The following is a 22,066-nucleotide window of genomic DNA, read 5'->3' as shown; positions in this document are numbered from 1 at the left end:
CTAGTGTGATTTTTTTTTTTTTTTTTTTTAAACGCACGCGCTGGGGAAGAGAAGCTCCCGGGATATGTTTGAAACCCGAGGCGTTTCCAACATAGAGCCAGCGGTGCGCGAGCCCGCCCGGGAATGGCGCTGTTGGAGCCCTTTCCCCTGCGCGCTGCCTCCACGCTCACGTCCAGCGCCGCGCGCGATATTTTGCGTGCTTGATGCTCCTTCATATTACAAGGGACACTAATATCAGGGACAACTAAGTGCCAAGGAGCGCCACTGAAAACCTGGCGGCAAAGTCAAAGCCAAGTTTCTCCACTGTACATTTATTTAATTCCGGAGTGTGTCTGTGGATGGGCGGCTTTGCAGTTAATATACATGCAAACGCATTAGGTCATTTGCAGCTCTGAAGGCAGAACCAACATTTTCCATTAAGAGTATTATTTTTTAAGCTACTACTGGCAACGTTCAGAATTTAATTATGATACAACTTTTTTTCTTTTCCTCATACAGCCGCTATTATTTCATTTCGTGATTTTGGAGTTAAGCATGCAAAATGGGCGAACATGGTGATAACTTTAGAAATTGCTAGTTCATATCTTTGAAAAAGAGTTTAGTTGGTGAAATATTTCGTAGCTGATTTAGAAACATGAAAGTCGGGCTCCTGATCAAGGTGTTGATTTCAACCTCAGCACAAGGAAAGTTAATGATAGTTCAGTTGGCAAAGAAGTTTTTGCAGCAAAACTGTATTTGAGACAGCCGAATGTAAGGATATCTTTCAAGTTTCACTTCTATATTCTTTTTTAGGCAGCCCCCCCTCCAAAGAGGGGGCGGATTTAGAAAAACCAAAGGTAATCTGGTTTCAATTACATGCTGTAAAAATAGAATTTGTGGCCAGAAATTAATTTGGAATATTTTTTATGGGGGCGACGTTGTGGGTTGTATGGGTCTTTCACCAACTTTATTGCTTTTCTTTGGTTCTGGATCTAAAATATGAATGGGTAAATAAAATGCAGTTTCCTTTTTCAAAAATAATTTAGTCCCTTTATCCTAGCCACACGTAAATGCAATCATTACCTTTCATTTGACTTAATTACGTCTTATAATTTTACTTTATTTTTTTGAGGGCTAGCCAGCTTTGGCAAAAATCAGAATATCCTTTGGGTGGTTTTAATTGTTCAGAAATTGATCCTTCTTCTCCCTGAATTTTGCAAAGGTCATTTGATCTCTTGCAAATTCTAAATAATTAATTCTGTAGACATAGTCTGTTAAAAATAACTGGGTATTTTCTTTTATTTTCTGGGGAGTGGGAGGGTTCAGAATTTATTATTCAAATGGTACTTAGGGATAACTAGAAAATTGTGGCAAATAAAGCATATGTTCTAGTGGTTTAAACGGCTGCCAATTATGACATAAAATGGTCTATACAGTGGTAGATTTTCCCCTAAGTACCATAGAACTCCGGATTTGTGCTAAGTGCTAAAATAACCCCAACAATAAAGCTACTACGTTTAAACTGAGCTTGATAGGAATTCTCAAATGTTTTGCATGATTTTTGTGATGTAGATGTAAGACTGTTTTTAAAGTCCTTTAAAAGTATTTGAGAGCCTGGCTGGGGAACGAAACCTAACGTCTGTCTCACGGCTCCAGGGCTCCTCTTTTACGTTTAACCGTATACGTTGATTATAATATTTTATACATTGCTCCATCCCAGTGACCGTATGATGACCAGCTTTAACTCTAACCTATCGTCTCTTACCCTGATGCTTTTTCTTTTACAGACTTTGGATGGATTTGTTTTTGTGGTAGCATCTGATGGCAAAATCATGTATATTTCGGAAACAGCTTCTGTACATTTAGGCTTGTCCCAGGTGGGTATCATCTAATTTTATGTACAATTAAAATAATAAATTAAGCGTTGGCGGATCTTGACAGCCTTGAAAATGAGTCTGTCCAAGATTCTGCTTTTGTGTATGAACCTAATCCAAAATTGCAAAATCGTTCTTTTTTTTCCCGCCGACAGGCTAGGTTTTTCTTCTCCGTGTTACATTTCACTTTTCCACTTTCTTTTTCCTTTGGGGCTAATGCCTAGTAATATCTTTGCAACAGTCAGCTTTGTCTGTTCGCCTGGACTCTGCTTATACTGTAAAGCTCCCTGCCACTAACAAGAACTTCACAAAGGGAGATTTTTCAGGGCATGCTTGATGGTCTACATGTGGTATTGTGAGTTGCTATGAAAGAAAGAGGCAAGCTGATGTAGAACGTGGATTTTATGCAGAATGTGCTTTGGGGAGAGAGAAAAGGGGGGTAGATTTATGAGTGTTCACATGGAATTCAGGGTAATTTTTCCTGAGTTTTTCCAGTTCAGTGGTCGTTTCAGTAAAGCATTTTATATGCTTGTGATAGAAACTCATAAAACTCAGTTTACTACTGTTTTTTTGCACAGCAAGGTCCTGGTTTCTTTAGAACATTTGAATATTACCGATTTTCCTGGAGCCATCTTCTAAAAAGGAGGTCATTCCCTAGAGGAGAGAGGGGCACTCGGTTTTATCTATCCCCGTCAAGCCAAGGGTTTGGTGGAGGATTTGGCTGCTTTCTGGGCTGTGGCCAGTCTGGATTGCGGGGGAGTCTACTGATGGTTGCCCATTCACATTTCTGATTTAACAAGCCTGGATCATGGATCTAAGAGTCACACTGTTTAATACATGTAGGGGCTAAATATTTCTTTACATTGTGAGTGATCGGAGTGCTTTTTTTCATTACAACTGAAGACACACCAGAATTAATTAGATACAGGAAATAGGCTCCCAGGAGGCAGATGAATAATCTGTGTTGCACCACTCTCCTCCTGTAGTTAAGCCAAAGTAAAACATGCCAATTAAAGTGGCTTGAGTTTTCTCATTGAAAAACAGAATTACCAATTTGGAAACCTGCATCTGGTATATTCTTTTTTTTTCTTCTGCCAAGATGTTTCTTAAACTTTCCATTTGTTTACAGCCTTCTTTCCCAGTGGATGTACATCCTTAGCCAGGTCCAAGGGGGTTTCTGTGCCTGTATATTTCTTCTGCAGAGTCTTCTAAAATGAATCACATATTAAAATTGTCCAGTATTTTCTGTTCTCTTCCTCTTCTCTTCTTTTATGATACCAGGCCTCCCAGATAAGATTTAATAAGGTTTTTGACTCTTTGACCTATGTGACTCATGGGATTAGTGTACTGGTAGAATGGGAAACACTATCGGAAATATGAAGTTTTCTCTTTTTATCTTTTCTAGGGTTGTTATTCTCTGAATTTTCACCTTATTAATCTCTGAATGGTTAGAATTATTTAAGACCCTTTAGTTGGACCCAGCCTGGTTTCTACTCCTGACTTGATCTGTGGCTGAGTGCCCTTGATCAGATTTCTTTTTTTTTTTTCAGATTTCTTAACTTTTTAAATGTAACTTACAATAACTTTTGATTAGCCTTATAATAATGTCACAAACAAGACAAAACGTTTCACATACTTTTTAAAAATTTATTTTTAATTGGAGAATAATTGCTTTACAGTGTTGTGCTGATTTTTGCCATATAACGTGAATCAGCCATAAGTGTACACGTCACCTCCCCCTTGAACCTCCTTCCCACCCCCACCCATTTCACATACTTTTAAAATGATTGGCCAAATATACTTTAAACTGGTTAGAATCACTTTAACTGAACATTAAATTCAGATCTGAGCTCCCTAGCAGCCAAAGCAAAAAAGGAAATGCATTTAGTTGTATGGTTTTCATTGTCTGATAAGGGTTGGCAGTTAATCTCTCTGAACCATAATTTAAATAAGAAAGCAACGCCTACTGTACCGCTTCTTTAGAATCACGGTGAAAATCATACCAAAGGCCCATCTTGTGTGATTTATAAACTATAGGGAGCTACACAAAGCCAAGCAGTATCACAGCTAGAACTGCACTTCAATTAGCATCCTTTGGTGGGCACATATTAGGGATACTTAGTCATGGGAAATGTCCTGACACATCAAAAGGCTCTACCAGTGTACATACCAGGGCATTCCAGTTCATCCCATCAGGCTGTTCTGTCTGGCATCCTATATCCTTCTGTCATTTTTCTCTTTTCATATGAGAAATAAAAATGATTGTTTTTGAACACGATAATTAAAAATGACCAAAATACTGGCTAGGTAACATATACAGCTCGTGTTCATGATAAACGCCACAAATGGAAATCTAATCAGAATCACAATTTAAACTATATTTCCTCTCAGTCATAACGCAGACATAAAAGTTTGTATATCATAATTTTGAAAGGGGAGGGAGTTACACGCTACCATTTTCCAAGAAAGCTGTAGAGATGCCTTTTGTCTGTATGTTGCCCAGAGAAGTGTCCATTTCAAGTAAGTCAAACTGACCGTCTCTGAGCCTGGCTGATTTTTTTCTGATCTCCTGGCGGGACTATCCCAGTGTCAGCCTCCAGCTACAAAAACACTTTCCCAGCGACGTCTGGGGAGTGTTTCATGGTGAACTGTTTAAATAAGCAACAACAAACTTTCCCCTCAAATCTACCTCCTGTTCACGATTAACTCTGCAGAAGGAAACCTAGGCCGAATCACAAAGTGTATTTTTTTATGTCTTCTTAAATAGTAAAATAAGGTATTGAAAATAATGTCAAACACCGAACTTCTCTTTAAAAAAATGTTTGCACCTTTTGGATTATTTTTATTAGTGGTAACAACTCAGACAAATATATCAAACATGAAAACTTAAAATAGGCCTCAAGATTTTTTAAATCACCAGAGATAAAAGTGTTGATAAAATTTTACCCACTAGTCAAGAGTAACCTTTTAAAAAGGTTTTCTGATGAATAAGGGTGATAATAGCTTATATTTACACTATGCCCTCTGTGTTCCCAGAAGTTTCAGTTACTCTCAATAATAATTTTTCTTTAAGTAATGACTCTTTCACCTTAATTTGGGGGTTAAAATCTATGTTAGCAGCTCCTAGGAAATATAAACTCCTAGGTTTGCCATAATTGTGTGATAATTCGTAGCAAAGTGTTTTGTTTTTTTTTTAATCTACACTATCTAAATAACTGAATTATCTGAGAGTATAAAAATGATTCTTTATGTGTTAATAAACCCATCCCAGTTCAAAGCCCTTTATTAAACTTTTTTAAAAGCACATATTGGAGTAAGTCTACTTCATTTGGCAGAGTTTATTCATTTATTTTTGCTTTTGAATTAGTAAATGTGGCCATCCTTGCTTTCAGACTTTGGTACCAAAAAAATGACAGAGAGGACCCCCAAATTCAAATTATCTCCTCAGCCCATAATTCAAGTGTTGGGGGGAAAAAGTCAGGCTTCGACTTGAAATTCTATTTGGTATATGCCACACTCATAATCCAAAGTAATTCGTGAAGACAAACTTACATCTGCTTGGAAGAGGTAGAGTTGAGGAAGCACTCCTTATCCGCCAAGTTTATTAAATGATTTAGTTTCACGGTTTTTTGATTAATTAACTTACATTTGAAGCAGGAAAAAAGCCTTGCATACATGCTGTGTATTTCTTCAAACATTTTAAAGTATTCTTGAGGTTTAAATTTCCTTACCAAAGTTGCATATGGTATGTAACATCTAGGTACCTAACATGCATTCTCACATAATATCAATATGTATGAAATAGCCGTTCACGAGCTACATAAAGGAAAATGTAATATTTGAGAGTGTGGCCGGAAGCACAACTGTAAAAATAACCATGGTGTTGTTTGGAGCCATAAGACTTAATCCTTTCACTTTTGAAATAAAGAGAAAGAACAGCGTTTAATGTTTGTTGACATAACTTGAACTCTGAAACCCAAACCATTTTATTTTAAAATGCTTAATTTACCATAGTCAGCAAAACACCCAAAGCAGAGCAATGTGTATTTCCAGAGTACTGGGTGAGTTTCCCCTCCGACCCAGAATATATCCATTTAGAGCTGTATTTATCATATGCAGTTCTCTTGGCAGGAAGAAAAGCTATTCAGCAAAACATAAAAAAGCTCTTAGAAGGAAAGCAATTCATTTTGTAGTTAGCTGGGTTTTACAAATACTAAAATATCACATTGAGGGTCTGTTTTAATAAGGTTGATGTATGAGAGCTGGGAGTTTTATAGAGACAACCATAATTTTCTTTTTTTTCTGGTGAGGTAGTCACATTTCTTTCAACATTCAAAAGCACGAATAGATATCTCAATACAGGAAACACCATGTCAACCATAATTTTGAGTCAAGGTCAGCACTGTTTTATCATTCCCAAATTTGTTCTTTAAAAACATTTCCGTGATTTGAAGACTGTTTTACTTCCTAGACAGCCTTAGAGGTTTATCACAAACCTGAGTGTACAGAAAACCAAGCTTTTTCATTCATGGACTGCACTATTCTCATTCTCCAAAGGCATGTGATGAGAACAGGCTCTTTGGGAACAGATGAAGCTACTTTGGGGATTAAAACACAAATCAAATCCCTGTGAGCCCAGATGCAAGTCCTTTTGCAAATGTATGAAGATGTTTCTCTACAAAGACATCAGTTACTTTTTCTAAAAGCAAACTCCAAGCAAACCAGAGTTGTCATTTTTCTCTAAAAACCCGGGTTAAGGGAGAAATGATAGGCTAACACACACACACACACACACACACACGCTATTTATTTTTTCATTTTTAAAAATAAGCCACTGGAATTGTGAATCCTTTAAAGAAAAAAATAGCTTTCTTATTGATTAGCCTCCATTATTCCCCACCTGACAGAATCTCTAGGGCTGCCCTCAGGAAACAGCTGACTTGAGTGTTGCTGGTTTGTTTAAACTTTTAAAAGATTAACAGGACTGACTTAAAAGAAGGATATTTCATTTTTACTCTTTTATTTTTAATGAAGTCATGTACTAACTTTTTAAAAATAAAACTTGGCACAGAGTAGGTTCTTGTCTTTTTTTAAAATATCTGTGGCTGTGTTGGGTCTTAGTTGCGGCATGCAGGATCTTTAGTTGAAGCATGTGGGATCTAGCTCCGCATCAGGAAATTGAACCCAGGCCCCCTGCACTGGGAGCTCGGGGTCCTTAGCCACTGGCCCACCAGGGAAGGCCCTGACAGAGTAACTTTCTACATAGGCAAATATCCATTTGGGTCATCAGGAAAGTGCCAGGTTGGGGAGGTAGAGAGGGAGGCTTTCTGTTAGCAGATTCTCTCTATTGGTCTTTATAATGTTGGGGAAAACATTCCATGAATAATACAGAAAGTAGAACTGAGAAAACCATTTTTTTAGGGACCAAGATTACTTAGCGGACCAGAAACATAATTTGTTCTGAATAAAAAGACAACTCTTAAACATCTCAACACGTTGGAGAAAGTGGGTGGGAAGAGTCGGTTGAACCCCTTCCCCTCTTTGGTGCCCCCCTAGTTTGATGATGGCCTTGACCCTGGTTTGGAACGGTAGCTCCCGGGAGAACCTCTCCTTTAAACCACTTGCTGGGGCTGCACAAGGGGGCGCCGTCGAGGCTCCCCTTTTCAGAAGGTCTCTGCTCTCAGCCATGAAGGGGTGGTTGGGACAGGCCTGCCTTTGCTGTCAGATGGCGCCCTCTCCCCTGGGGGCAGGGCCGAGAAGGTTCCTCAGACCCACCTAAGGTTCTGTGCCACCCAAAGGCAGTTAGTTCCTCACCTCTCTGCATCTTCCCGCACTGGGCTGTGGGGCTCCCACTGGCTGTAGAAGTACCACCACCGCCCCAGGGGCCCTGACCGATAGATACCAGGTGCGTTGATTCGCTAACCTGGCCTGCACTGTCGATCTCTGAAAGAGGATCCACCACCACTGCTCCAAAAGGTGGTAGCTTTTGGAACATTCTATACTACGGCCCATCTTCCGATGGGAGAGCGGGCCCAGGTCCTGAGGATCTCTGTCATCCCCTAACGTGACACTTGTGTTCGGGAGAACAATCCAGAAGTTCTCAAGGTTAGGATCTGTGAGTCATCTACAGGGACCTCTGTGGAAAGACAGTGACTGTGGTACTCTCCTGGGGAGGCCCATGCCTAAATGCAAAAAGCCGAGTTTGATCCAGCAGGGACATGGCCTCCAGGCCTGCGTGGGCTCCTCCCTGGGGTGTGTCTGGAAGTAGGTGGTGTGTGAATATCAGGGGAGCAGCCCTCAGGTCACGTGGCTCACTGGAGTGGTCCACCCCCTCCCAGAGGTCACTCAGCCAACCAGCAGCACCCACAAGTGGGAACCATGGGGTTAACACAGTGATCCTGGACCAGACGCATTTCTGGCCATGTGAAGGAGGCCTGGCGGTGGTCCCAGGGGAAGGACCCTGTTGGGGAGAGTTGTCCTTAATCAAAGGGAGCCCCCAGGTTTCTCCTCTCAGCCCCTGAGGTCAGGAGCTGTCTGCTCTGGGCGTCTCCTGGCTACCTATTCCCGAGGGCAGCAGGTCAAGGATGCGCGTGGCTCCGGTCTGATTTTTCTTTTTTTTTTCCCAAGATTTATTTATTTATTTTACTTATTTTATTTATTTCTGGTTGTGCTGGGTCTTCATTGCTATGTGCAGGCTTCTTGCTGCAGTAGCTTCTCTTCCTGTGGAGAACAGGCCCCAGAGCACCCGCTCAGTAGTCGTGGGCTTAGTTGCTCTGAGGCATGTGGGATCTTCCCAGACCAGGGATCAAAGCTGTGTCCCCCGCATTGGCAAACAGTTTCTTAACCTCTGGAGCACCAGGGAAGCCCCTTCAGTCTGATTTAAGGTACCTCCCGTGTGAAGGATGCTGCCCAGACTGGGAGGGTCCCTCGATCCATGGTGCACCTTTTCCATCCTTCATTCTACTTCCTCCTGCTTGGGACTCTCCTGGCCCTTTTGGGAGACAGTTGAGTGCTGACTGAAAAAAGGCAAACGTTTCTGTCGGGGTCGGGGGTGGGGAGGGCGTGGGTTGTAAGCTGAGAACAAGGTCCTGCTTCCCCCTGGAGGGTGCACACCTGTGATACAACTTCACCTCCTCCCTCCCCACCTCCCCAAAGTCCTAGAGAAGATTCCTGACCCTTCCCCCTTTCCTATCCATGGCAGGTGGAGCTCACAGGCAACAGCATTTATGAGTATATCCATCCTTCGGACCATGATGAGATGACTGCTGTCCTGGCAGCCCACCAGCCTCTTCACCATCATTTGCTCCAAGGTATTTCCTTCGGACGAAAATAAACCAGAATGAACTCCAGACGATGCTCTTTGTTATGACCTAAGGGCTCTGTTTCCCACACTGCCCATCCAGGGTCCCTCCAGCAAACATGCAGTGTCCACGGAATAGGGGTTTGCTCTTATGCCTCTGTCCTTTAAAGCAATACTGCTGATCTCCTTTCATGTGCTGGAGACTGTGAGAGGTGCAGAGCAGGAGACAGAGAACAGTGGTCCAAACCTTCCCCCCTAAGGTGCTCCTGGTTTAGAAAGCCAACAACCCAGGTCTAGATCTGGGCTTCTTAACCACAGGGTCTGAGGATAAAACTAGGGGAGACCATGAAATTGCATGAGATAAGTACATCTATTCCCTATTTAGTTGAGATCTAGCGTTTCCTTTGCCTGTAGACTGTAGACAGCAAGCCATCTTACTATCACTAATACCTGTGGCTTTGACTACAACAGAAATCACAGGTATTTTCACTTCATGTTATAGTTGTTGCAGGTATTTAAACATATTGGTTATGCTCACCACTGCTTTGAAATTGCAGGAGTTGTGATTCTGTTGCAGGATCTTGTTATTTTATGTGTTAATAAAGTAGCACATTTATAGCCCACTGTGATAAGCACCCTTAGACTAGATGTGGCATGGCTGTTCCATGGACAATGTGGAACCAGTCTTCACACAAAAGACTCCTTAATTTACAACTGCTACACGTGCTAGGAAGACACAGAAAGACTTAATACAAGGGCCCTGGCCTTGTAATTCCTTCCCATGGTCCAATGAGATCAACCAGTATGCTGACCAATATGTCACTTGTCTGCTTTGGGCTATGGAATTCCAACTCGGCCAAAATTCCACAGTGAGATAAAATGCCAAAGAAGAAGTGTCAAATGTGATGAGAATGGGGTAGCCAGCTACAGGGGGAAAGAAAATGGATTCCATTCTTACTGCTTCTTCCTGGGATGGGTCCTTCTAAGGCTAGGAGAGAACACAGACCAGCACTCTCAGTTTTAAAACCGCTTGCAGATCCAGCTCTGCGGCCCTCCTGTTTTAGCCCCAGAAATAGTCACCATGAGTCCACCAAGCATGGACACTGGTAAGCTGGTTTCTGAGATGAGATGGGGCCTTAATTGTAGCTGTGACCTCTGGTGCTTAAGTCCTTGGAAATGGTCTGGCTGCATAAATGAACAGGAATACGACTCTAAAGAAGTAATTTCTAACAAAATGAGAGCTAGAAGAGCACGCTGCTGCTGAATCTAGTGCTTTCCCTGTGCGGTTGTTTAAAGTTGGACAATGACCGCTGGAATCTTAAGAGAATCCCTCAGAACGTTATGTTGTGTGTGTTTGTTTTAATTGAAGTATAGGGGCTCACAATGTTAAGTTTCAGGTGACAGCAAAGTGATAACGCTTTTATATATATTCTTTGTCAGATTCTTTTTCACAACAGGCTTTTACAAGATGTTGGATGTGTTATTGTTTTAAAAATTACAGTGAGTTGATTGCAGGGGAGTGGGCTTTCCGCCATTAGCTCTGGTTTCATTTTACCTTCCATGCCTTTAAAAAGTGTTTGGACAATGACAGTAAATGAGAGTTGGGATTATGGCGAGACACATCCAGTTTCCCCGTGGGGTTCACGTCTGAGGTGAGCCAACAACACAGTAGGAGGGGGTCTGGGAGAGGTGGGGTCTGTGTGGGACTCATTTCCACAGCCAATCGAGTGTTCAGGCTTTGAGGTTCACAAGCGGTTAGTTTTCTCCCCGATTTCTCATCTTCAGAGTTATTTTTGGGGGTCTGAACTGACCTCATTGTTTTATGGTAATGGTGTGAGACGTGGGGCTCTCCCCCAAACTGTATAATTTCCGGGGGTGATGTTTTTTAGACCTGAGCATGGAAACGTGACAGACTGGCCGCCATGTTAAAGGGAAGCTCCCCGGCCCCAGCCTGGGTGGAGGAATTATGGGTAAACGTGAAAGCCCCACCCACTGGGGGAGTCGGGGCCTCTGAGGCGACTGGGAGGAGCACAAGGCATTCCATTCCCCGTGGTGACCTTTCTTTAAAAATTAATTTATTAACCACCACCAAATGGCTGTTTATTTAGAGTGGACTGACCTCGCTCTCACCTGGGGCGAGGACGCTCTACCGTCCGTGCCCAGAGAGCTGATGTCCGCTCAGTAAGGCGGAGGGTGTTTCCTCAGGTTGTTTAGTCACCTCAGTCGTATCCGACTGTGAGACCCCCATGGACTGTAGCCCGCCAGGCTCCTGCATCCATGGGATTTCCCAGGCAAGAATCCTAGAGTGGGTAGCCATTTCCTTCTCCAAGAGATCTTCCCAACGCAGGGATTGAACCCAAGTCTCCTGCGTTGGCAGGTGGATTCTTTGCCACTGAGCCACATGGGAAGCCCGTTTTCTTGGGGGATGTCTGCATTTGTAATAGTAAGGTGGAGATTTGTGTGTGAGGGCTTGGAAGGGAATGAAGGAAAGGCTTGGGCAGCCAGAGAAGGAGTGGGTGGGGAGCGGGGTCCACCCAGTGCTGTAACTCAGGGAGAACGCTTTGATCAGGCCCAGTGGGTTCACTGGGCCGTGTGCCCAGTCCCATGTGGCTGGGCAGTCCTGGTGCCCATGGTCATGGGCACACTGGTGGGAGGCACCCTGGGGCTGGCTCCCTCTGCCAAAGAAAAGCCTGCACTTCTGAGTCCTGGTCAGATGCGGGAAGTCAGATGCTTCTAAGCTACCAGGCAGGCACAGCACCAGCCCGGGGCTGGCCAAGGCAATTCTCTGGGCACCAGGCCTCTCCATGGCTGCCACAGGGACCACAGGCAGGTTGAGCTGGGCAGGGTCCCTACACAGAGGTTCTCACCTTGGCCCCAGGCTGGTGTTTCCGAGGTTCTTGGTATGGCCATGTTTCCAGAGCACATGGAAGCCACACAGGGCCAGGCTAGTCTCCTCAACCCACTGGAGGCCTGAAAGTGAAAGTGTTAGTCTCTCAGTCGTGTCCGACTGTTTACGACCCCATGGACTGTGTAACCTGCCAGGTTCCTCTGTCCATGGAATTCTCCAGGCAGGATCCCTTCTCCAAGGGATCCTCCCAACCCAGGGATTGAACCTGGTTCTCCCGCATTGCGGGTGGATTCTTTACCCTCTGAGCCACCAACCAGGGCCTCAGTTCAGTTCAGTCGCTCAGTCGTGTCCGACTCTTTGCGACCCCATGAGTCACAGCATGCCAGGCCTCCTTGTCTATCACCAACTCCCAGAGTTCACTTAGGCTCATGTCCATTGAGTCGGTGATGCCATCCAGCCATCTCATCCTCTGTCATCCCCTTTTCCTCCTGCCTCCAATCCCTCCCAGCATCAGAGTCTTTTCCAATGAGTCAACTCTTCGCATGAGGTGGCCAAAGTACTGGAGTTTCAGCTTTAGCATCATTCCTTCCAAAGAACACCCAGGACTGATCTCCATTAGAATGGACTGGTTGGATCTCCTTGCAGTCCAAGGGACTTTTCCTGGTCACCAGCAGAAGTGCTCTGGCTGGGGGTCTGGGCGGCCCTGAGCGGAGGACTCTAGATGCTGGATCCGGCCCTGAGGGTTTATTGAGAGCCTGGGGATGAAGTCAGGGAAAACATTGTGGGACAGTTTGCCAATCTAACCTCTTGCCTGCTTTCAGAGTATGAGATCGAGAGGTCATTCTTTCTTCGAATGAAGTGTGTCTTGGCGAAAAGAAACGCTGGCTTGACATGCAGTGGATACAAGGTACCCAGCCTCGGGGCTCACAGGTAGAGAGGGGGCGGTGGCGGGTCTTCACTGTGCTCTGTGTTTTGCTTCACATTCAGGAATATCTGCAGACAGGCAGGTGGGGGGACCTAAGCGTTCTATACCGCCTAATGTAGAACTTTCTAGGGACACCACTCGTAGCAAATGTGAAAGCTGGCGTTTTACAAGGACGTCCCAGGCAGGCTGGATTGCATTGTCTGAGACCAGGAATACATGGAGCTAAGGGTAATATTTGGCTTTGGCACCTGCAGGTTCTACTCTGCACACAGGGCAGTCCCTCTAGAGTAGCCACATCTAGACTTTGTCCTGCCGCAGAGAAAAGGATCCTAAGCCCATCACTCTGGAGCAAAAGGTGGACAGGAGCCTTTTTATTTTTTCAGGTTTTTCACTTTGTATCGGGGTGTAGCCAGTTAACAATGTTAAGATAGTTTAAGGTGAACCAGTGAATTGATTCAGCCATTCGTATACATGTATCCCTTCTCCCCCAGATTCCCCTCCCATCCAGGCTGCCACATGACGTTGAGCAGAATTCCCTGTGTTGTACAGTAGGACCTTATTGATTATCCATTTTAAATATAGCAGTGTGTACATGTCATCCCAAACGCCCTAACTATCCCTTCAGAAAGGAGACTTTTTGCAGGAGAATTTGTATAAAAGGAGGGAGGGGTGAAGTGAAAAGAGAGGGGATGGTTTTGTGTCTTTGTCCTCTCTTTCTGGAATACCCTTCTCCCTTCCTCTCCATCCCAGGGTCTGCCTTTCCCCAGCCTCTCCTCAGCCCCCTCCTTTGAGCCTCACTCCTAGCTCCTCCCTTTGACCTTCACCTCAAGCTTATTTCATAATCTGGGCAATGAGTTTCATATCTGCTGTCCCAGCACCCCAGCCTCAGAGATGGGAGCCTCCAGCACTGCCCTACACATAGTAGCTATTCTTCTGGAGACTTGGGTCCTGAGTTGTTTCTGACTCTTCTTACCCATCCGACTGGCTCATCTTAAGTAAAACCCATCACCCACCTTGTCCTCAATTTCCTCATCAGTAAAATGGGAGAACAGGTTTCATGGGTAGGGTTTGTTCCAGCTCCAAAGACTGAGTGCATTTGGGAATACTGGAGGAAAGTTTTTGAAAAGAGAATATTTTAGCTGCTCATCACTACTGTTAGGATGATCTTGAGCCTTTCAAGATTTTACTGACTGTAACTTACGTAAATGCTTCCAATATTGAGGTTTAAAGCTGTGCGTGTGTTTCAGTTTGACATCTGCCACTCTACAAACACTTGCTTGTATACGGTTCTTGGCTAGATCAGATGTTAATAGAAGGGTTTCTCTATAGCCACTCTGAATTTTTGCTTATTGTTGTTGTTGTGCAGTTGCTCAGTCATGTCTGACTCTCTGTGACCCCATGGACTGCAGCACGCCAGGCTTCCCTGTCCTTCATTATCTCCCGAAGTTTGCTCAAACTCATGTCCATTGAGTTGGTGATGCCATCCGACCGTCTTCCTCTGTCACACCCTTCTCCTCCTGCCCTCTATCTTTCCAAGCATCAGAGTCTTTTCCAGTGACTTGACTGTTCGCATCAGGTGCCCAAAGTATTGGAACTTCAGCTTCAGTATCAGTCCTTCCAATGAATACTTGGTGTTGATTTCCTTTTGGATTGACTGGTTTGATCTCCTTGCTGTCCAAGGGACTCTCAAGAGTCTTCTCCAGCACCACAGTTCTGAAGCATCAATTCTTGGCACTCAACCTTCTTTATGATCCAACTCTCACATCCCTACATGTACGTGAACTTGAAGTCGCTCAGTCGTGTCCAACTCTTTGCAACCCCATGGACTGTAGCCTACCAGGCTCCTCTGTCCATGGGATTTTCCAGGCAATAGTACTGGAGTGGATTGCCATTTCCTTCTCCAAGGGATCTTCCCAACCCAGGGGTCGAACCTGGGTCTCCCACATTGTAGACAGACGCTTTACCATCTGAGCCACCAGGGAAGTCCCTACATGACTACTGGAAAAACTATAGCTTTGACTATATGGACCTTTGTCAGCAAAGTGGTGTCTCTGGTTTTTAATATGCTGCCTAGGTTTATCATAGCTTTTCTTCCAAGAAACAACCATCTTTTTTTGCTTATTACCAGTAGATAAAATCTTAAATTATAAATAAGGTAAATAGGGACTTCCTTGATGGTCCGGTAGTTAAGAATCCATCTTCCAGGACAGGAGATGCAGGTTTGATTCCTGGTCAGGAAACTAAGATCTCACACACTGTGGGGCAACTAAACCGACATTCCACAACTAAGACCCAGCACAGCCAAATAAATAAATATTTCCAAAAAATAAATAAGGTACAATTTAAAATGAGGACTTTTTGCACTGAAAGAATTCTTCATTTACTGGAGTGATATAGTTCGTCAAATGATATCAATGTCAAGTTAACAGTTGCCAAGTTCATCCTCATCAGGGGGTGATAAGCATAAGAATCATTACTGAAATAAACATTATGGAACAAAAAGTTCAGTTCAGTTGCTAAGTTATGTCCAACTCTTTGCAACCCCATGGACTACAGTATACCAGGCTTCCCTGTCTATCACCAACTCCCAGAGCTTGCTCAAACTCATGTCCATCAAGTCAGTGATGCCATCCAACCATCTGGTTCTCTGTCATCCCCTTCTCCTCCCGCCTTCAGTCTTTCCCAGAATCAGGATCTTTTCTGATGAGTCAGTTCTCATCAGGTGGTCAAAGTATTGGAACTTCAGCTTCAGCATCAGTCCTTCCAATAATATTCAGGACTGATTTCCTTTAGTATGGACTGGTTGGATCTCCTTGCAGTCCAAGGGACTCCCAAGAGTCTTCTCCAACACCACAGTTCAAAAGCATCAATTCTTTGGCGCTTAGCTTTCTTTATAGTCCAACTCTCACATCCAGACATAACTATTGGAGAAACCATAGCTTCCCAAAATGTCTTTGTGTGCCATCTAATTGCAACTTGGCCCTGAGTTAAAGTGAAAGTGCTAGACACTCAGTCGTGTCTGACTCTGCAACTCCATGGACTGTAGTCTGCCAGGCTCCTCTGTTCATGGACTTCTCCAGGTGAGAATACTGGAGTGAGTTGCCATTTCCTTCTCCAGGAGATCTTCCTGACCCGGGGATCAAACCTGGGTCTTCTGCATTGCAGGTGGATTCTTTACCATCTGAGCCACAGGGGAAGCCTGTTAATTATGCCTAAATCCATTTTGCAGTACATTAGAATCCCCTCTTGTGGAGTTACCTAAGCATAGTCAATTATATAAGACAAACCTTATATTTAATTATGATATTACCTCCTAAGAAAGAAGCAGAGTTCATTTCTTCCAAGCAGTGAATCAGGCATCTGTCAGCATGTTGGCCACGGGGCTCAGTAGAGGCTGGGCTCGGGGATATTCCAGCTCATTCCAGAAGGCAAGCAGGCCCAGAGTCAGGAAGGTATGAGGCTGACCCTGCCTCTCTTTCCCAGGTCATCCATTGCAGCGGCTACCTGAAGATCAGGCAGTATATGCTGGACATGTCCCTGTACGACTCGTGCTACCAGATCGTGGGGCTGGTGGCTGTGGGCCAGTCGCTGCCGCCCAGCGCCATCACCGAGATCAAGCTGCACAGCAACATGTTCATGTTCAGGGCCAGCCTCGACCTGAAGCTGATATTCTTGGATTCCAGGTGAGTCTGGCACCTGCTGCAGCAAAGTTCCGGAAGATTCTGATGGTGGAAACCGGACCCTGGAAGCTACACTATTAAACCAAAATGTAACAAGCAGGAAGCCATACTCAGAATGCGAATTAGAAAGAGATTTAGTGAAAAGAAGTCAAGAATTGAAAGAATTAGTATCAGCCTTAATATTCAGGAGTGACTGGCTTCTCCAGCTTATAGGTACTTGTTTTTTTGTTTATATTTTCATTATCTCACTGGAGTTTGAACTGGAAGTACGTGTTGTAGGCAACAGCCTTTTCTGCAGGCCCGCAATGTCAGGATTCTGCCTCATATCTCTGTCAAGTTGGTAGGACATTAAAACAAACAGAAAGTTTCCACTCTGAGTGGTGTGTGTTGTGGGAGGCCTTTCAGCGCCAGCTGGCGGGAAGCCAGGCTCTGACGGTCACCACAGGACGGGGCAGCAGGCAGAGAGGTGGCCTTCGCCTGGGGAAGAGCTGTGGGCTCAGCTCCACAGGCAGCTTTCGGGGCCTGGGCTGGGAGGCCATCTCCAGTGGATGGGGAGGGGGCACTGCAGCCCCCAGACTGTTTGCCACTGGGCAAAGCCCAGCGATTTGAGAATCTCTTCTCAGAGAGAGGAGGGAAGGTGGACGGGGCAGAGGCACTGACCTGTTGTCTTGCTCGGCCTGGGGGAGCCTGCTGGCAGGGGGAGGCCTGAGGGGGACACTCCCTGGGCTTCCATTTTCTTCATTCACTTGGCTGCCCACGGGGGTGTTAAGGAAAGATGAAACTAGATGGTAGATGGGAAGTGTTTGTAAAAGGAAAAAAATCTGATATACCTGCAAGGTGAGTCATCTTGCTTCCTGGCCTTTTAGATACCTCGGCTGTACAGACAGGAACAAGTGGTCAGAGACCCCACTCCTGACTTTTGGTGTGTGTAGCTGAGCTTTCTTGGAGAAAAATTAATATATATGTATATACACTTACGGCACTAGTGTATATATGCACATATGGTAATAGTGGTGAAGATCCTGCCTGCCATGCAGGAGACATAAGAGATATGGGTTCGATCCCTGGATCAGGAAGATCCCCTGGAGGAGGGCATGGCAACCCACTGTAGTATTCTTATCTGGAGAATCCCATGGACAGAGGAGCCTGGCAGGTGACAGTCCATAGGGTTGCAGAGTCAGACCCAACTGAAGTGACTTAGCAAGCAGGCATGCACATATATGTTATAAATACACATATGTATAGCACATTTTCCCTGTATGTCTTGAAGCTAGGATTTATTGATTTTTTTCCACTTCTTTTTTTAAAAGATTTGTTAAAATTTACAGCAGTTGTAGTGCACGGGCTTAGTAGCCCTGAGACGTGTGGGATCTTCCCAAACCAGGGATCAAACCCATGTCCCCTGCATTGGCAGGCAGATTCTTAACCACTGGACCACCAGGGAAGTCTTTTTTCCACTTTTAAAACATTGCAGTAAAATATACATAACATAAACTTGATCATTTTACCCATTCATGGAATAAAAGTAAACTTACTTGGCTAAGGATGGGAGATGAAGACATTAATTAGTTTAATTACTCGTAAATGCATCTCAGAACCACTCAGAGGTAGAGGCATGGCAAGGCATGGCCTTACAAAGTCGTCATCATGCTCCCAGAAACTCTAAGCCAAAGAGGAAACATAACTCCTTGGGGGAAGGATGCCGGCCCGATGCTGCCCGGGGATGTTTCCCTGCAGTAAAGATGGGAGCACCTGCAGGGGAGGAGCCAGGCGTGGGGTAGACAGCACCACCCACAGTGACAGAGCAGCTCTCTCTAGACTTAGGAACCACTTCTAAAAGGGACTTCCTTCCCTGGTGGTCCGGTGATTAAGATTCCATGCTCCCAATGCAGGGGGTGTGGATTCGATTCCTAGTTAGAAAACTAATATCCCCGCATTCTGCGAAACATAGCCAAAAAGACCAAAAAAAAGTGGACTGCAAGAAAATCCACTGGCTGTGTTTATTATTGTAGAAATTTGGGAGAATATGACAGGTTTCTCCTTTGTTTTTCTCCCACTTTTTCTTCAGCCATCCTGGGGAAAGCCTTTGAAGCTCAGTGAATTCTCTAGAAGAGGAAAGAGGGGTGTTTCCCCAGAGGAGAGAGTTCGGGCCTTCTCGAGCTGTTCCATCCACACAGCTCTGACACGGGAGGGACAAGGGGAAGGCTTTATGGAAGAGGGTGTGCGACCTTAGCTCAGAGGCCAGCTTCCTCCCGAAGGGACCTCAGATGCGAGTTTTCCTCTGCTTTGGGGTGTGAGGGCCAGGCCCCTGAGTGGGTTGAAAGCAAGGGGGTCATGCCAAGGAAGACTTCCTGTCTCTATAGGAAGCTCTTCTTGCCAAGTACAAGGAAACGTCTAGCAAAGCCTTGAGGTGCTTCTGAACCCCAGCCACCCAGGAGGTCCTTAAGATGGTCTGAAATTTGCCGGGAAATTCTTCACACTCTGGCCTTCAGGTGGTTGTAGCAGTTGAAAGGCCACTGGGCCGGGGGACAGAGGAGCCGGCCCAGTGCTGGGTGGGCAGCAGAATGGCCTGGTGGTGTGACGTCAGTTCCTACATCCAAACCCCAGAAGCCACAGAGAAGGGTTGGCCTGAAGCCCAGTAGCTCTAAAAGTCACAAGGGCCAGGGTGGTGGGCCTCTTGGAGGGGGCCCAGCCGCCCCCCACCCACCCACCCAGCATAATCCCAGAGAAAACTGAACTCGACAAAACCTGAAATTCGGTTCATAGGGGTTTTGTGGTATTTCACGTTGAAACTGTAGCTGGTGCTTTTGCTAAGGATGGGTGAACCCGACGATGTTTGGGGTTTGGCAAATCCCCCTGACAGGTCTTCAGACACTAGAGGGTTGGAAAAAACCAAGAAGGCATGCTGCCAAAGCCTTCCCTTCCCTTTAATTTTTTAAAGCCAGTGTGTACTTTGATGAGAAACTTAATACATGTGTTTCTGATTCATTTACACGTTCGGGACCGTTGTTCTGAAACTTTACGTCTAACGGGTCTGGGAATCCTCTTTCATCCCCACACGGTAGAGATGCCTGGTTTTCTTCTTGGGTGGGGGGGAGCCAGACGTCTCAATTTTCCTGCCACACAGAGGCAGACTCCGGTGGGGCCTGAAGTTCTAGGTGGCCCTCGGACAGGTCCCCTGGGCCCTGAGAGGCTCTGGCCTGTGCAAATTCCCTTTCTACCCACCTCGAGCCCCATCTCCTTCCTGCCCTGGAGGAACACCATGGAAATGTGTACACCAAATAGTGAATGATTCCAGGGAAATATGAGGCTCACAGAGATTTACGACCCGAAGCCCATGAAGAGCTCAACAGAAAGGGGAGCGGGTTAGGGAATGAAAGTGAGGTCAAATTTCCCCATTTAATTTACAACTAGTGTTTCAGATCCGGGCCAGCAGGGCCCCCAGTCCGTGCCACCCTCAGTCCCCACTTACTTCTCACCGTGGCCTCACCGCCCTTGGAATCTCCTCTCGTCGCCTTCTTTCATCTGTTCTTGAATATCTGTCACCAAGATGTTGGGGCCACCTCCTCCTGGGACGTGGTTCCCAACACAGTTGCCCAAGGCCTGGGAGTCAATATCACAGCCACATGCAGTTCTTACCTGCGAGTGGAGCGATCCATGTGCTAGTGATGATGCCATCGTGGGAGCTGGGAACTACTCTTCTTCAAAGAGCTAAAGTGGGAAATCAGTATGCCTGAGGCTGAATGAAAATAAGAACAAAGTAGGGGCGTATAAGCACCAGGAGAGTGTTTTCATGTCCACGGTGAGCTTAAGGCTTGCTTTCAGTCACAACAGTTTGGGATATTGTTTTACTATTTCTGGGGGCTCTAAGACAGTCCTCCATTGATAAAGAGGCCTCAGTGTCTCCATTATTCCCCATATCTCATCCATCGGAATCACCCCATCATAGCATTATCACCCTGAGACCAGCTGTGCCAGTTAACTGTCCAGTGTGGACGGGAGGGTTACAGGTTTGCACATGCAATAGGCGAGATGTGAAATTAACCCAAGTGTCCATCATTAGGTGAAAGGATAAACAAAATGTAGTGTCTACATAAAGTAGAATGTTACACAACCATTAAAAGGAATGACATTCTGATAGATGCTATGGCAGGAACGAACCGTGAAAGCATGTTAAGTAAAAAAGAAGCCAGAAGCAAAAGGTCAAATATTATATCCCTCCTCTTAGATGAAATTTCTAGAGTAGACAAATACACAGAGATAGAAAGTAGAAGAGAAATTGCCAGGGACTTGGGGAGGGGAAGGAGGGAATCGTTGTTTAATGGATACAGTTTCTGTTCTGGGTGGTGAAAAGTTCTGGAAGTGGAAGTGGTGATGGTCATTGTGAATTGTACCCTTTAATATGGTTAAAATGGTAAATTTTATGTTGTGTATATTTTAACTACAAGGATTTTTAAAGGATTCACAGTAATTTTTAAAACATTCTCTTTCCCAAAAGCCCTAGCGAGAGGACATTTTCTCACCTTGGCAGCTTCTCCTGATATTAGTAACAAGTTCACTCTTTTTTAAAAAAAGTATATATATATTTATTTATTAATGTATTTATCCATTTGGCTGCACCAGGTCTTAGTTGTGGCACGTGGGATCTAGTTCCCTGACCCCGGATGGAACCCAGGCCCCTTGCATTTGGGAGTGCAGTGGTTAGCCACTGGACCATGAGGGAAGTACCAACAAGTTCACTGTTAAACATCCTCTGATAAGCTTTACTCTGAAAACGGATACAGTCTTCAGTTCAGTTCAGTCGCTCAGTCGTGTCCGACTCTTTGGGACCCCATGAATCACAGCACACCAGGCCTCCCTGTCCGTCACCAACTCCCAGAGTTCACTCAAACTCATGTCCATCGAGTCAGTGATGCCATCCAGCCATCTCATCCTCTGTCATCCCCTTCTCCTCTTGCCCCCAATCCCTCCCAGCATCAGACTCTTTTCCAATGAGTCAACACTTTGCATGAGGTGGCCAAAGTACTGGAGTTTCAGCTTTAGCATCATTCCTTCCAAAGAAATCCCAGGGCTGATCTCCTTCAGAATGGACTGGTTGGATCTCCTTGCAGTCCAAGGGACTCTCAAGAGTCTTCTCCAACACCACAGTTCAAAAGCATCAATTCTTCGGTGCTCAGCCTTCTTCACAGTCCAACTCTCACATCCATACGTGACCACAGGAAAAACCATAGCCTTGACTAGATGAACCTTTGTTGGCAAAGTAATGTCTCTGCTTTTCAATATGCTATCTAGGTTGGTCATAACTTTTCTTCCAAGGAGTAAGCGTCTTTTAATTTCATGGCTGCAGTCACCATCTGCAGTGATTTTGGAGCCCCAAAAAATAAAGTCTGACACTGTTTCCCCATCTATTTCCCATGAAGTGATGGGACCAGATGCCATGATCTTCGTTTTCTGAACGTT

The 22,066-nt window shown here is 45.0% G+C and overlaps 1 protein-coding gene across 2 annotated transcripts in view; it reads left to right on the top strand.

The window, feature by feature from the left end:
• Positions 1-22,066, top strand: part of SIM2 (single-minded family bHLH transcription factor 2) — a 48,462-nt gene that overhangs the window by 10,021 nt on the left and 16,375 nt on the right. For both annotated transcript variants that reach the window (XM_010834838.1, XM_010834837.1), the window contains exons 3-6: positions 1,767-1,856; positions 9,055-9,163; positions 12,823-12,908; positions 16,410-16,609. In XM_010834838.1, the coding sequence (XP_010833140.1) occupies positions 1,767-1,856; positions 9,055-9,163; positions 12,823-12,908; positions 16,410-16,609 (485 nt within the window). The remainder of the gene's footprint in view (positions 1-1,766; positions 1,857-9,054; positions 9,164-12,822; positions 12,909-16,409; positions 16,610-22,066) is intronic.

Source organism: Bison bison, unplaced genomic scaffold, assembly GCF_000754665.1.
Source record: "Bison bison bison isolate TAMUID 2011002044 unplaced genomic scaffold, Bison_UMD1.0 scf7180017864037, whole genome shotgun sequence".
NCBI lineage: Eukaryota > Metazoa > Chordata > Mammalia > Artiodactyla > Bovidae > Bison > Bison bison.
This window is presented reverse-complemented; position numbering and strand designations above follow the sequence as displayed.